This window comes from Corythoichthys intestinalis, chromosome 11 (assembly GCF_030265065.1).
Source record: "Corythoichthys intestinalis isolate RoL2023-P3 chromosome 11, ASM3026506v1, whole genome shotgun sequence".
Classification (NCBI taxonomy): Eukaryota; Metazoa; Chordata; class Actinopteri; order Syngnathiformes; family Syngnathidae; genus Corythoichthys; species Corythoichthys intestinalis.
The window spans coordinates 24286468-24301068 of record NC_080405.1 but is presented as its reverse complement, the minus strand read 5'-3'; the positions used below and the strand labels follow the sequence as shown (position 1 = coordinate 24301068).

The window sequence follows — 14601 nt, the reverse complement described above, 5'->3', positions numbered from 1 at the left end:
AATTCAATTTATTCAAATCAATATATAAAGTGTGTACGTAGTAAAATATTGTAGTGGAGATTTAAAAAAAAAAAATCTTTTCTTTTCGGTAAAATAAAAACTGAAAAATATTAACTCAATGAGTATGAGTCACTTTCAAAGATGTACTCTGGAGTAATTAATGCAATTTTATGACCAAGAAAATAATATACTGTAGGTTGGGGAGTTACAATAAAAATATGACACGAGTATGACATTTTTAAAGATCTGTTTTTTTATGAAGCAGACCTATTTTATTTCTATAGTGTGTGTTTGTGAGTGATAATTCTGAACTTTAAGAGGTGTAGATAGTCATAGATGAGCAGGAAGTGCATGGTCAAAAGGATAGAATGGGAATAGAGATTGGATATACTACTGTACATATAGAAGGATGTATGCAGTTTTTCTGAGCCCAAATGTGATGTTTTTATATAATATAGTTGATATAATGTTAGCCATGCAGAAGTAGTCTGGTATATGCAGAACAGCGTCAAAGGTTTCAATACGTTATTTATGCAGTTTGAATTGTTAACAAGACTTTAGTCATCTTTGGCCACCTGCATCACTTTAATGGATAGCCATTGTGTGATAAAATTGCAATTTAAATCATGACTGGAAAAGGATTTATACAAAACGTCTGTGACTCTCTCCATGGTTCTGAAGTGTATGGGAACTCGAGTTCTGTCCATAGTTCTGTTTTATTCCATTCCAACTCCCTTATGCAAATGAATAGGTAAAGACAACATTTTTGATATAACATTAAACTAATGACCAGAATATATTATTCTGCAGTCATTTTTAGATGAGGAGTGAAAAACACAAAACAAGTTCGATGGGTTCTGTGCCCATTCTTCAAGGTTTCTGTAGGCCTATGATTAAAATGAAAACAAAAAAAAAATTGAAACATTTAATATTACTCAAAACTGCATTTCACCCCAACTGTCACAAGATGACGCTGGAGACCGTGCTATAAAATTGCGTCTGATTTGTAGCGACACCCTAAAACAATAAACGTCATAAATGGGGAGTGTTCCGCATCGAGTAAATGCAGTTCAACGAACCACACGAAGTGAATGGGAGCGGCAATGGATGCATGTTTTTGTTGATTTCTTGAGGATATACCAAAGGAAAAACGGAATTTATGTTGCCTATTTGAGCAGGAATGGCGTTTCGGGACCAATGGGTTACCATCGGGGCTCTTTTTTTCACTCTGCTTTGTATCTGCGGCTGGACTACGGCTCAAATATCTTACTCCATCTCGGAGGAGGTAGACAAAGGAACCGCGGTGGGAAATCTCGCAAAGGATTTAAACCTCAGCGTGCAGCAACTCCAATCCACGGGTCTGAGAATTAATTCTGCATACAAAAGGCACTATTTTGACGTAAATTTAGAATCGGGAATATTGGTCGTTAACGAGAGAATAGACAGAGAGGAGCTGTGTTCAAATGTGTTGAAATGTTCTTTAAATATGGAAGCCGCTTTGACTAACCCTCGCAGACTCCACCAAATTGAGGTTAACATTAATGATATAAATGACAATGCTCCGTTTTTTAATCAAGAATCTACAACAATAGATATGTATGAAAATTACTTTCTTGGAGAAAGACATCCACTACCACTGGCACGGGACGCCGACGTGGGTGTAAACTCAGTTAAGACATATAAATTAAGCCCAAATGAATACTTTGTTTTGGATGTATCCAGCAATGGTGACAGTGTATCTGCTGAGTTATTACTACAGAAAGCCTTGGATAGAGAAAAGCAGGCTGCAGTCGACCTCACGCTTATTGCTGTTGATGGAGGAAAACCTCCGAAATCAGGGACAATACAAGTAAAAATTAACATCCTTGATGTAAATGACAATGCCCCTTTGTTTAGCAAATCTTTGTACAAGGTCCAAGTTGTTGAAAATGCAGATATTGGCACTGTGATATTGACACTTTCAGCTACAGATTTAGACGATGGTATTAATGGACAACTTACGTACTCCTTTGCGGAACAAGGAAGTTTTAACCCTGACGACATGTTTGCTATGAATGAAAATACAGGACAAATCACAGTCAAAGGAAACATTGATTATGAGGAAACTCAGGCATATGAGATTCGTGTCCAAGTGCGGGACAAAGGTGTTCCTCCTCGCTTGGCGCATAGCAAAGTTTTAGTGGAAGTCATTGATGTGAATGACAATGCACCGGAAATCACTGTTTCATCTCTCATGAGTCCCGTAAAAGAGGGTGCTGAGATTGGTACTGTCGTTGCCATGGTGATGATTACTGATGAAGATGGCGGTAAAAATGGCCAAACAAAATGTAACATTGTTGGATCTGGGCCATTCATGCTAAAGTTTAACTATAAAAATTACTATTCATTGTTGGTAGACGGGCGTCTTGATAGAGAGGAAACCTCCGAGTATCTTGTAACAATTAGAGCGAGTGATGAAGGAACTCCACCTCAGTCCATGACACACATCATCACAATTCAAGTTGCTGATGTCAATGACAATCCACCTCAATTTGCAGAGCCTGTTATTAATATGTATGTGAAGGAGAATAGTCCAGTTGGAACGACGATCTACACTTTGACGACGACAGATGCTGACTCAATTGAAAATGGAAAAGCAGTTTATCACTTGATTGGCAGTTCTTTTAAAACAACACAAACAGCTTCAATGATTAACATCAACTCAGAGAGTGGAGATATAGTCAGTTTGCAATCTTTTGATTTTGAGAACTTAAAGACATTTCAATTTAAAGTTCAGGCCACAGACACTGGTGTTCCTCCACTCAGCAGCAATGTTACCATCAATGTTTTTATCCTGGATGAGAATGATAATAGTCCCACCATTTTGGCTCCTTATTCTGAGCTTGGCTCCGTGAACAGTGAGAGCATCCCCTATTCTGCTGAAGCGGGATACTTTGTGGCAAAGATCAGGGCAGTAGATGCAGACTCTGGATACAATGCACTGCTCTCCTATCACCTGTCCGAGCCCAGAGGCAACAACAACCTCTTCCGGATTGGAACTAGCACCGGGGAGATTCGGACCAAGAGGAGAATGAGTGACAATGACCTGAAAAGTCACCCCTTAGTCGTGTTGGTGTGCGATAATGGAGAAGCTTCCCTATCAGCCACTGTGTCTATTGATGTGATGGTGCTTGAAAGCACAGCTGACACCAACACCCAGTTCAGACATGTGCCCATAAAGGAGGAAAGCTTCTCGGATTTACACTTGTACTTGCTCATCTCCATTGTTGCCGTCTCGCTCATCTTCCTTCTCAGCCTCATCACTTTAATAGCCTTCAAATGTCACAGACAGACAGATGAAACTTTCGACAGATACGGGGCCCCAATGATCACTACCCACCCTGATGGTAGCTGGTCATACTCCAAAGCTACTCAGCAATATGACGTGTGTTTCAGCTCTGACACACTCAAGAGTGATATGGTAGTTTTCCCCACACCCTTTCCACCTGTAGAAGCAGAACTGATCAGTATTAATGGAGGGGACACCTTTACCAGAACTCAGACTTTACCAAATACTGAGAAGGTAAGAAAATTCAATTTTTTCAAATGAATTTGCAAAGTGTACACATAGTAAAATATTGTAGTGGTCATTTAAAAAAAAAAAAAAAAAAAAAAAACATTTTCGATGCCTTTTCTTTTTGGTAGAATAAAAACTGAAAAATATTAACTCTATAGTATGAGTTACTTTCAAAGAGGTTCTCTGGAGTAATTAATGACATTTTATAAAGAAGTAAACAATATACTGTAGGTTGGGGAGTGACAATAAAAATATGACATGAGTATGACATTTTAAAGATTCGTTTTTTATGAAGGCAGACAGATTTTATTTCTATAGTGTGTGTTTGTGATAGTTCTGAACTTTAAGAGACGTAGATAGTCACATATGAGCAGGAAGTGCATGGTCAAAAGGATAGAATGGAAATGCAGGAGATCGGTTATACTACTGTACATATAAAAGGATGTATACCAGTTTGTCTTTGCCGAAATGTGATATTTATATATCATATAGTTGATATTATGTTAGCCATGCAGGAGTAGTCTGGTATATGTACAACACTGGCTAAGGTTTCAATAGGTTATTTATGCAGGTTGAATTGTTAACAAGACTTTAGTCATCTTGGCCACATGCGACACTTTCTTGGATAGCCGTTGTTTGATAAAATTGCAGTTTAAATAACATGACTGGAAAAAGATTTATACAAAACTGCGGTGACTCTCTCCATTGTTCTGAAGGGTATGGGAACTCGCGTACTGTCCATAGTTCTGTTATTCCATTCCAATTGCCTTATGCAAATGAATAGATGAAGACAAACGTTTGGATTAGTGATATAACATTAAACTAATGACCAAAATATTTTATTTTGCAGTATTCTCATTTTTAGATGAGAAGTGAAAAACACAAAGCAGGTTTGATGGCTTCTGGTCCCATTTTCAAGATTTCTATTCGCCTGTGATTAAAATGAAAACAAAACAAAGAAATCAAAACATTTAATAAATCTCAAAACTGCATTTCACTTCAACGGTCACAAGATGACGCTGGAGACCGTGTTATAAAATCGCGTCTGATTTGTAGCGACACCCTAAAATAAGAAACGTCATAAATGGGGAGTGTTCCGCATCGAGTCAATGCAGTTCAACGAACCACACGAAGCGAATGGGAGCGGCAATGGATGCATGTTTTTGTTAATTTCTTGAGGATATACCAAAGGAAAAACGGAATTTATGTTGCCTATTTGAGCAGGAATGGCGTTTCGAGACCAATGGGTTACCATCAGGGCTCTTTTTTTCACTCTGCTTTGTATGTGCGGCTGGACCACGGCTCAAATATCTTACTCCATCTCGGAGGAGGTAGACAAAGGAACCGCGGTGGGACAACTCACAAAGGATTTAAACCTCAGCGTGCAGCAACTCCAATCCACGGGTCTGAGAATAAATTCTGCGTACAAAAGGCACTATTTTGACGTAAATTTAGAATCGGGAATATTGGTCGTTAATGAGAGAATAGACAGAGAGGAGCTGTGTCCAAATGTGTTGAAATGTTCTTTAAATATAGAAGCCGCATTGACTAACCCTCGCAGACTCCACCAAATTGAGGTTAACATTAATGATGTAAATGACAATGCTCCGTTTTTTAATGAAGAATCTACAACAATAGATATGTATGAAAATTACTTTCTAGGAGAAAGACATCCACTTCCAGTGGCACATGACGCAGACGTGGGTATGAACTCAGTGAAGACCTATAAATTAAACCCAAATGAATACTTCGTTTTGGATGTACAAAGCAATGGTGACAGTGTATCTGCCGAGCTCTTACTGCAGAAAGGTTTAGATAGAGAAAAGCAGGCTGTAGTCGACCTCACGCTTATTGCTATTGATGGAGGAAAACCTCCTAAATCAGGGACAATACAAATTAAAATAAATGTCCTTGATGTAAATGATAATTCACCTTTGTTTAGCAAATCTCTCTACAAGGTCCAAGTTGTTGAAAATGCAAATATTGGCACTGTATTGTTAACATTGTCAGCAACTGACTTAGACGATGGTATTAATGGACAACTTACGTACTCCTTTGCGGAACGAGGACGTTTCAACCCTGACAACATGTTTGCTATGAATGAAAATACAGGAGAAATCACAGTTAAAGGAAATATTGATTATGAAGAAACTCAGGCATATGAGATTCGTGTCCAAGTGCGTGACAAAGGTGTTCCTCCTCGCTTGGCGCATAGCAAAGTTTTAGTGGAAGTCATTGATGTGAATGACAATGCACCGGAAATCACAGTTTCAAATCTCATGAGTCCCGTAAAAGAGGGTGCTGAGATTGGTACTGTCGTTGCCATGGTGATGATTACTGATAAAGATGAAGGTAAAAATGGCCAAACAAAATGTAACATTGTTGGATCCGTGCCATTCATGTTGAAGTTTAACTATAAAAATTACCATTCGTTGTTGGTTGACGGGCGTCTTGATAGAGAGGAAACCTCCGAGTATCTTGTAACAATTAGAGCTAGTGATGAAGGAACTCCACCTCAGTCCATGACACACATCATCACAATTCAAGTTGCTGATGTCAATGACAATCCACCTCAATTTGCAGAGCCTGTGATTGATATGTATGTGAAGGAGAATAGTCCAGTTGGAATGACTATCTACACTTTGACGACTACAGATGCTGACTCAATTGAAAATGGAAAAGCAGTTTATCACTTGATTGGCAGTTCTTTTAAAACAACACAAACAGCTTTGATGATTAACATCAACTCAGAGAGTGGAGCTATAGTCAGTTTGCAGTCTTTTGATTTTGAGAAGTTAAAGACATTTCAATTTAAAGTTCAGGCCACAGACACTGGTGTTCCTCCACTCAGCAGCAATGTTACCATCAATGTTTTTATCCTGGATGAGAATGATAATAGTCCCACCATTTTGGCTCCTTATTCTGAGCTTGGCTCCGTGAACAGTGAGAGCATCCCGTATTCTGCTGAAGCGGGATACTTTGTGGCAAAGATCAGGGCAGTAGATGCAGACTCTGGATACAATGCACTGCTCTCCTATCACCTGTCCGAGCCCAAAGGCAACAACAACCTCTTCCGGATTGGAACTAGCACCGGGGAGATTCGGACTAAAAGGAGAATGAGTGACAATGACCTCAAAAGTCACCCTTTAGTGGTGCTAGTGTGCGATAATGGGGAAGCCTCCCTCTCAGCTACTGTGTCTATTGATGTGATGGTGCTTGAAAGCACAGTTGACACCAACACCCAGTTCAGACATGTGCCCATAAAGGAGGAAAGCTTCTCGGATTTACACTTGTATTTGCTCATCTCCATTGTGGCCGTCTCGCTCATCTTCCTTCTCAGCCTCATCACTTTAATAGTCTTCAAATGTCACGGACAGTCAGACGATAGATTCGACAGATACGGGGCCCCAATGATCACTACCCACCCTGATGGGAGCTGGTCTTACTCCAAAGCTACTCAGCAGTATGACGTGTGTTTCAGCTCAGACACACTCAAGAGTGATATGGTGGTTTTCCCAACACCCTTTCCACCTGTAGAAGCAGAACTCATTAGTATTAATGGAGGGGACACCTTTACCAGAACTCAGACTTTACCAAATACTGAGAAGGTAAGAAAAGTCCATTCATTCAAATGAATTTATAAAGTACATAGGTAGTAAAATATTGTAGTGGTCATCTAAAAAAAAAAAAAAAAAAAAAATTTTTGATGCCTTTTCTTTTTGGTAGAATAAAAACTGAAAAATATTAACTCTATAGTATGAGTTACTTTCAAAGAGGTTCTCTGGAGTAATTAATGACATTTTATGACCAAGTAAACAATATACTGTAGGCTGGGGAGTTCCAATAAAAATATAACTCGAGTATGACATTTTTAAAGATCTATTTTTTATGAAGGCAGACAGATTTTATTTCTATAATGTGTGTTTGTCATAGATAGTTCTGAACTTTAAGAAACGTAGATAGTCAATTATGAGCAGGAAGTGCATGATAAAAAGGATAGAATGGGAATGTAGGAGATTGGTTATACTACTGTACATGTAAAAGGATGTATGCCAGTTTGTCTGAGCCCAAATGTGATGTTTTTATATAATATAGTTGATATTATGTTAGCCATGCAGGAGTAGTCTGGTATATGTACAACAGTGGCTAAGGTTTCAATACGTTATTTATGCAGGTTGCATTGTTAACAAGACTTTAGTCATCTTGGTCACCTATAGCACTTTCTTGGATAGCCGTTGTTTGATAAAATTGCAATTTAAATAAAATGACTGCAAAAATATTTATACAAAACTGCGGTGACTCTCTCCATGGTTCTGAAGTGTATGGGAACTCGTGTACTGTCCACAGTTCAGTTTTATTCCATTCCAATTGCCTTATGCAAATGAATAGATAAAGACAAAAGTTTGGATTAGTGATATAACATTAAACTAATGACCAAAATATATAACCGTACTCTGTACTCTGTACTCAGTATTCTCATTTTTAGATGAGAAGTCCACAAAGCAAGTTTGATGGCTTCTGGTCCCATTTTCAAGATTTCTGTGCGCCTATGAATAAAATTAAAACAAAACAAACAAATTCTAACATTTAATATTACTCAAAACTGAATTTCACCCCGACGGTCACAAGATGACGCTGGAGACCGTGCTATAAAATTGCGTCTGATGTGTAGCGACACCCTAAAAAAAGAAACGTCATAAATGGGGAGCGTTCCGCATCGCGTCACTGCAGTTCAACAACCACACGAAGTGGATGGGAGCGGCAATGGATGCATGTTTTTGTTAATTTCTTGAGGATATACCTAAGGAAAAACGGAATTTGTGTTGCCTATTTGAGCAGGAATGGCGTTTCGGGACCAATGGGTTACCATCGGGGCTCTTTTTTTCACTCTGCTTTGTACGTGCGGCTGGACCACGGCTCAGATATCTTATTCCATCTCAGAGGAGGTAGACAAAGGGACCGCGGTGGGATATCTCGCAAAGGATTTAAACCTCAGCGTGCAGCAACTCCAATCCACGGGTCTGAAAATCAATTCTGCATACAGAAGGCGCTATTTTGACGTAAATTTAGAATCGGGAATATTGGTCGTTAGCGAGAGAATAGACAGAGAGGAGCTTTGTCCGACTGTGTTGAAATGTTCTTTAAATATAGAAGCCGCACTGAGTAACCCTCGAAGGCTCCATCAAATTGAGGTTATTATTAATGACATTAATGATAATACTCCAAATTTTCCCGAGGAGATAATAACCATTGACATGCCTGAAAATTATTTTCTTGGAGAAAGACATCCACTTCCACCAGCACATGACGCAGATGTAGGTATAAACTCAGTGAAGACCTATAAATTGAACCCAAATGAATACTTCGTTTTGGATGTACAAAGCACTGGTGACAGTGTAGCTGCCGAGCTCTTACTGCAGAAAGCTTTAGACAGAGAAAAGCAGGCTGTAGTCGACCTCACGCTTATTGCTGTTGATGGAGGAAAACCTCCTAAATCAGGGACAACACAAATTAAAATAAATGTCCTTGATGTAAATGACAATTCACCTTTGTTTAGCAAATCTCTCTACAAGGCCCAAGTTATTGAAAATGCAGATATTGGCACCGTGTTGTTAACATTGTCAGCAACTGACTTAGACGATGGTATTAATGGACAACTTACGTACTCCTTTGCGGAACGAGGACGTTTAAACCCTGACAACAAGTTTGCAATGAATGAAAATACAGGAGAAATCACTGTTAAAGGAGATATTGATTATGAGGAAACTCAGGCATATGAGATTCGCGTCCAAGTGCGGGACAAAGGTGTTCCTCCTCGCTTGGCGCATAGCAAAGTTTTAGTGGAAGTCATTGATGTGAATGACAATGCACCGGAAATCACTGTTTCATCTCTCATGAGTCCCGTAAAAGAGGGTGCTGAGATTGGCACTGTCGTTGCCATGGTGATGATTACTGATAAAGATGGAGGTAAAAATGGCCAAACAAAATGTAACATTGTTGGATCTGTGCCATTCATGTTGAAGTTTAACTATAAAAATTACTATTCGTTGTTGGTTGATGGGCGTCTTGATAGAGAGGAAACCTTTGAGTATCTTATAACAATTAGAGCTAGTGATGAAGGAACTCCACCTCAGTCCACGACACACATCATCACAATTGAAGTTGCTGATGTCAATGACAATTCACCTCAATTTGCAGAGCCAGTTATTAATATGTATGTGAAGGAGAATAGTCCAGTTGGAACGACTATCTACACTTTGACGACTACAGATGCTGACTCAATTGAAAATGGAAAAGCAGTTTATCACTTGATTGGCAGTTCTTTTAAAACAACACAAATAGCTTCGATGATTAACATCAACTCAGAGAGTGGAGATATAGTCAGTTTGCAGTCTTTTGATTTTGAGAAGTTAAAGACATTTCAATTTAAAGTTCAGGCCACAGACACTGGTGTTCCTCCACTCAGCAGCAATGTTACCATCAATGTTTTTATCCTGGATGAGAATGATAATAGTCCCACCATTTTGGCTCCTTATTCTGAGCTTGGCTCCGTGAACAGTGAGAGCATCCCGTATTCTGCTGAAGCGGGATACTTTGTGGCAAAGATCAGGGCAGTAGATGCAGACTCTGGATACAATGCACTGCTCTCCTATCACCTGTCCGAGCCCAAAGGCAACAACAACCTCTTCCGAATTGGAACTAGCACCGGGGAGATTCGGACTAAAAGGAGAATGAGTGACAATGACCTCAAAAGTCACCCTTTAGTGGTGCTAGTGTGCGATAATGGGGAAGCCTCCCTCTCAGCTACTGTGTCTATTGATGTGATCGTGCTTGAAAGCACAGTTGACACCAACACCCAGTTCAGACATGTGCCCATAAAGGAGGAAAGCTTCTCGGATTTACACTTGTATTTGCTCATCTCCATTGTGGCCGTCTCACTCATCTTCCTTCTCAGCCTCATCACTTTAATAGCCTTCAAATGTCACAGACAGACAAATGAAACTTTCGACAGATACGGGGCCCCAATGATCACTACCCACCCTGATGGGAGCTGGTCTTACTCCAAAGCTACTCAGCAGTATGACGTGTGTTTCAGCTCAGACACACTCAAGAGTGATATGGTTGTTTTCCCAACACCCTTTCCACCTGTAGAAGCAGAACTCATTAGTATTAATGGAGGGGACACCTTTACCAGAACTCAGACTTTACCAAATACTGAGAAGGTAAGAAAAGTGCATTTATTCAAATGAATTTATAAAGTACATAGGTAGTAAAATATTGTAGTGGTCATTTAAAAAAAAGACAACAACAACATTTTTGATGCCTTTTCTTTTTGGTAGAATAAAAACTGAAAAATATTAACTCTATAGTATGAGTTACTTTCAAAGAGGTTCTCTGGAGTAATTAATGAAATTTTATGACCAAGTAAACAATATACTGTAGGCCAGGGGTGCCCAATCCCGGTCCTCGAGAGCCCCTAACCAGCTTGTTTCCGTGTCTCCCGCCTTTACCACACCTGAATCAAATGATCAGCTCATCAGCAAGCTCTGCAGCAGCCTGATAACGATCCTGATTAGTTGATTCAGGTGTGTTAGAGGAGGGAGACATTGAAAACAAGCTGGATAGGGACTCTCGAGGACCGGGATTGGGCACCCCTGCTGTAGGCTGTGGAGTTACAATAAAAATATGACACCTGTATGACATTTTTATAGATCCGTTTTTTATGAAGGCAGACATATTTTATTTCTATAGTGTGTGTTTGTGAGAGATAGTTCTGAACTTTAAGAGACGTAGATAGTCATATATGAGCAGGAAGTGCATGGTAAAAAGGATAGAATGGGAAGGAGATCGGTTATACTACTGTAATATAAAAGGTTGCATGCCAGTTTGTCTGAGCCCAAATGTGATGTTTTTAGATATTATAGTTGATATTATGTTAGCCATGCAGGAGTAGTCTGGTATATGTACAACAGTGGCTAAGGTTTCAATGCGTTATTTATGCAGGTTGAATTTTTAACAAGACTTTAGTCATCTTGGTCACCTACAGCACTTTCTTGGATAGCCGTTGTTTGATAAATTGCAATTTAAATAAAAAGACTGCAAAAAGATTTATACAAAACTGCGGTGACTCTCTCCATGGTTCTGAAGTGTATGGGAACTCGTGTACTGTGCACAGTTCTGTTTTATTCCATTCCATTTGCCTTATGCAATTGAATAAATAGACAAACGTTTGGATTAGTGATATAACATTAAACTAATGACCAAAACATATCACCGTACTCTGTAGTATTCTCATTTTTAGATGAGAAGTGAAAACACAAATCAAGTTTGATGGCTTCTGGTCCCATTTTCAAGATTTCTGTACGCCTGTGATTAAAATGAAAACAAAACAAACAAATCAAAACATTCAATATTACTCAGAACTGCATTTCACCCCAACGGTCACAAGATGACGCTGGAGACCGTCCTATAAAATTGCGTCTGATTTGTAGCGACGCCCTAAAATAAGAAACGTCATAAATGGGGAGTGTTCCGCATCTAGTCAAAGCAGTTCAACGAACCACACGAAGTGAATGGGAGCCGCAATGGATGCATTTTTTTGTTAACTTCTTGAGGATATACCTAAGGAAAAACGGAATTGATGTTGCCTTTTTGAGCAGGAATGGCTTTTCGGGACCAATGGGTTACCATCGGGGCTCTTTTTTTCACTCTGCTTTGTATGTGCGGCTGGACCACGGCTCAAATATCTTACTCCATATCAGAGGAGGTAGACAAAGGAACCGCGGTGGGAAATCTCGCGAAGGATTTAAAGCTAAGCGTGCAGCAACTCCAATCTACGGGTCTGCAAATCAATTCTGCATACAAAAGGCGCTATTTTGACGTGAATTTAGAATCGGGAATATTGGTCGTTAGCGAGAGAATAGACAGAGAGGAGCTGTGTCCAAATGTGTTGAAATGTTCTTTAAATATAGAAGCTGCATTGAGTAACCCTCGAAGGCTCCATCAAATTGAGGTTATTATTGATGACATTAATGATAATAGTCCATATTTTCCCGAGGAGATAACAACCATTGACATGTCTGAAAATTATTTTCTTGGAGAAAGACATTCACTTCCACCAGCACATGACGCAGACGTGGGTATAAACTCAGTGAAGACCTATATATTAAACCCAAATGAATATTTTGTTTTGGATGTACAAAGCAATGGTGATAGTGTGTCTGCTGAGCTATTACTGCAGAAAGCTTTAGATAGAGAAAAGCAGGCTGTAGTCGACCTCACACTTCTTGCTATTGATGGAGGAAAACCTCCTAAATCAGGGACAACACAAATTAAAATAAATGTCCTTGATGTAAATGACAATTCACCTTTGTTTAGCAAATCTCTCTACAAGGTCCAAGTTGTTGAAAATGCAGATATTGGCACTGTGTTGTTAACATTGTCAGCTTCTGATTTAGACGATGGTTTTAATGGAGAATTTACGTACTCTTTTGCAGAACGAGGACGTTTTAACCCTGATAACATGTTTGCGATAAATGAAAATACAGGAGAAATCACTGTTAAAGGTGATATTGATTATGAAGAAACTCAGGCATATGAGATTCGTGTCCAAGTGCGGGACAAAGGTGTTCCTCCTCGCTTGACGCATAGCAAAGTTTTAGTGGAAGTCATTGATGTGAATGACAATGAACCGGAAATCACTGTCTCGTCTCTCATGAGTCCCGTAAAAGAGGGCGCTGAGATTGGTACTGCTGTTGCCATGGTGATGATTACTGATAAAGATGGAGGTAAAAATGGCCAAACAAAATGTAACATTGTTGGATCCGTGCCATTCATGTTGAAGTTTAACTATAAAAATTACTATTCGTTGTTGGTTGATGGGCGTCTTGATAGAGAGGAAACCTCTGAGTATCTTGTAACAATCAGAGCTAATGATGAAGGAACTCCACCTCAGTCTACGACACACATCATCACAATTCAAATTGCTGATGTCAATGACAACCCACCTCAATTTGCAGAGCCTGTTATTAATATGTATGTGAAGGAGAATAGTCCAGTTGGAACGACTATCTACACTTTGACGACTACAGATGCTGACTCAATTGAAAATGGAAAAGCAGTTTATCACTTGATTGGCAGTTCTTTTAAAACAACACAAACAGCTTCGATGATTAACATCAACTCAGATAGTGGAGCTATAGTCAGTTTGCAGTCTTTTGATTTTGAGAAGTTAAAGACATTTCAATTTAAAGTTCAGGCCACAGACACTGGTGTTCCTCCACTCAGTAGCAATGTTACCATCAATGTTTTTATCCTGGATGAGAATGATAATAGTCCCACCATTTTGGCTCCTTATTCTGAGCTTGGCTCTGTGAACAGTGAGAGCATCCCGTATTCTGCTGAAGCGGGATACTTTGTGGCAAAGATCAGGGCAGTAGATGCAGACTCTGGATATAATGCACTGCTCTCCTATCACCTGTCCGAGCCCAAAGGCAACAACAACCTCTTCCGAATTGGAACTAGCACCGGGGAGATTCGGACTAAAAGGAGAATGAGTGACAATGACCTGAAAAGTCACCCCTTAGTGGTGCTGGTGTGTGATAATGGAGAGGCCTCCCTCTCAGCTACTGTGTCTATTGATGTGATGGTGCTTGAAAGTACAGTTGACACCAACACCCAGTTCAGACATGTGCCCATAAAGGAGGAAAGCTTCTCGGATTTACACTTGTATTTGCTCATCTCCATTGTGGCCGTCTCGCTCATCTTTCTTCTCAGCCTCATCACTTTAATAGCCTTCAAATGTCACAGACAGACAGATGAAACTTTCGACAGATACGGGGCCCCAATGATCACTACCCACCCTGATGGGAGCTGGTCTTACTCCAAAGCTACTCAGCAGTATGACGTGTGTTTCAGTTCAGACACACTCAAAAGTGATATGGTGGTTTTCCCCACACCCTTTCCACCTGTAGAAGCAGAACTGATCAGTATTAATGGAGCAGACACTTTTACCAGGACTCAGACTTTACCTAATACGGAGAAGG

General features: G+C 39.7%; 3 protein-coding genes across 32 annotated transcripts in view; all 3 read left to right on the top strand.

Moving 5' to 3' along the window:
* Positions 1 to 14601, top strand: part of LOC130924343 (protocadherin alpha-C2-like) — a 217970-nt gene that overhangs the window by 148350 nt on the left and 55019 nt on the right. The window contains exon 1 of one of the 30 annotated variants that reach the window (XM_057850831.1): positions 8389 to 10779. The exons of 28 other annotated variants lie outside the window; for them this stretch is intronic. In XM_057850831.1, coding sequence (XP_057706814.1) covers positions 8398 to 10779 — 2382 coding nt within the window. In that variant the 5' untranslated portion in view covers positions 8389 to 8397. Of the gene's footprint in view, positions 1 to 8388; positions 10780 to 11233; position 14601 lie in introns of those variants that run through there. One more of the 30 variants, XM_057850834.1, reaches the window with a different exon arrangement.
* Positions 3 to 4484, top strand: LOC130924347 (protocadherin alpha-8-like). Its single transcript, XM_057850875.1, has one exon. The coding sequence runs from the start codon at positions 1181 to 1183 to the stop codon at positions 3587 to 3589; it is 2409 nt and encodes an 802-aa protein (XP_057706858.1). The 5' UTR covers positions 3 to 1180; the 3' UTR covers positions 3590 to 4484.
* Positions 4630 to 7200, top strand: LOC130924348 (protocadherin alpha-8-like). Its single transcript, XM_057850876.1, has one exon. The coding sequence runs from the start codon at positions 4783 to 4785 to the stop codon at positions 7189 to 7191; it is 2409 nt and encodes an 802-aa protein (XP_057706859.1). The 5' UTR covers positions 4630 to 4782; the 3' UTR covers positions 7192 to 7200.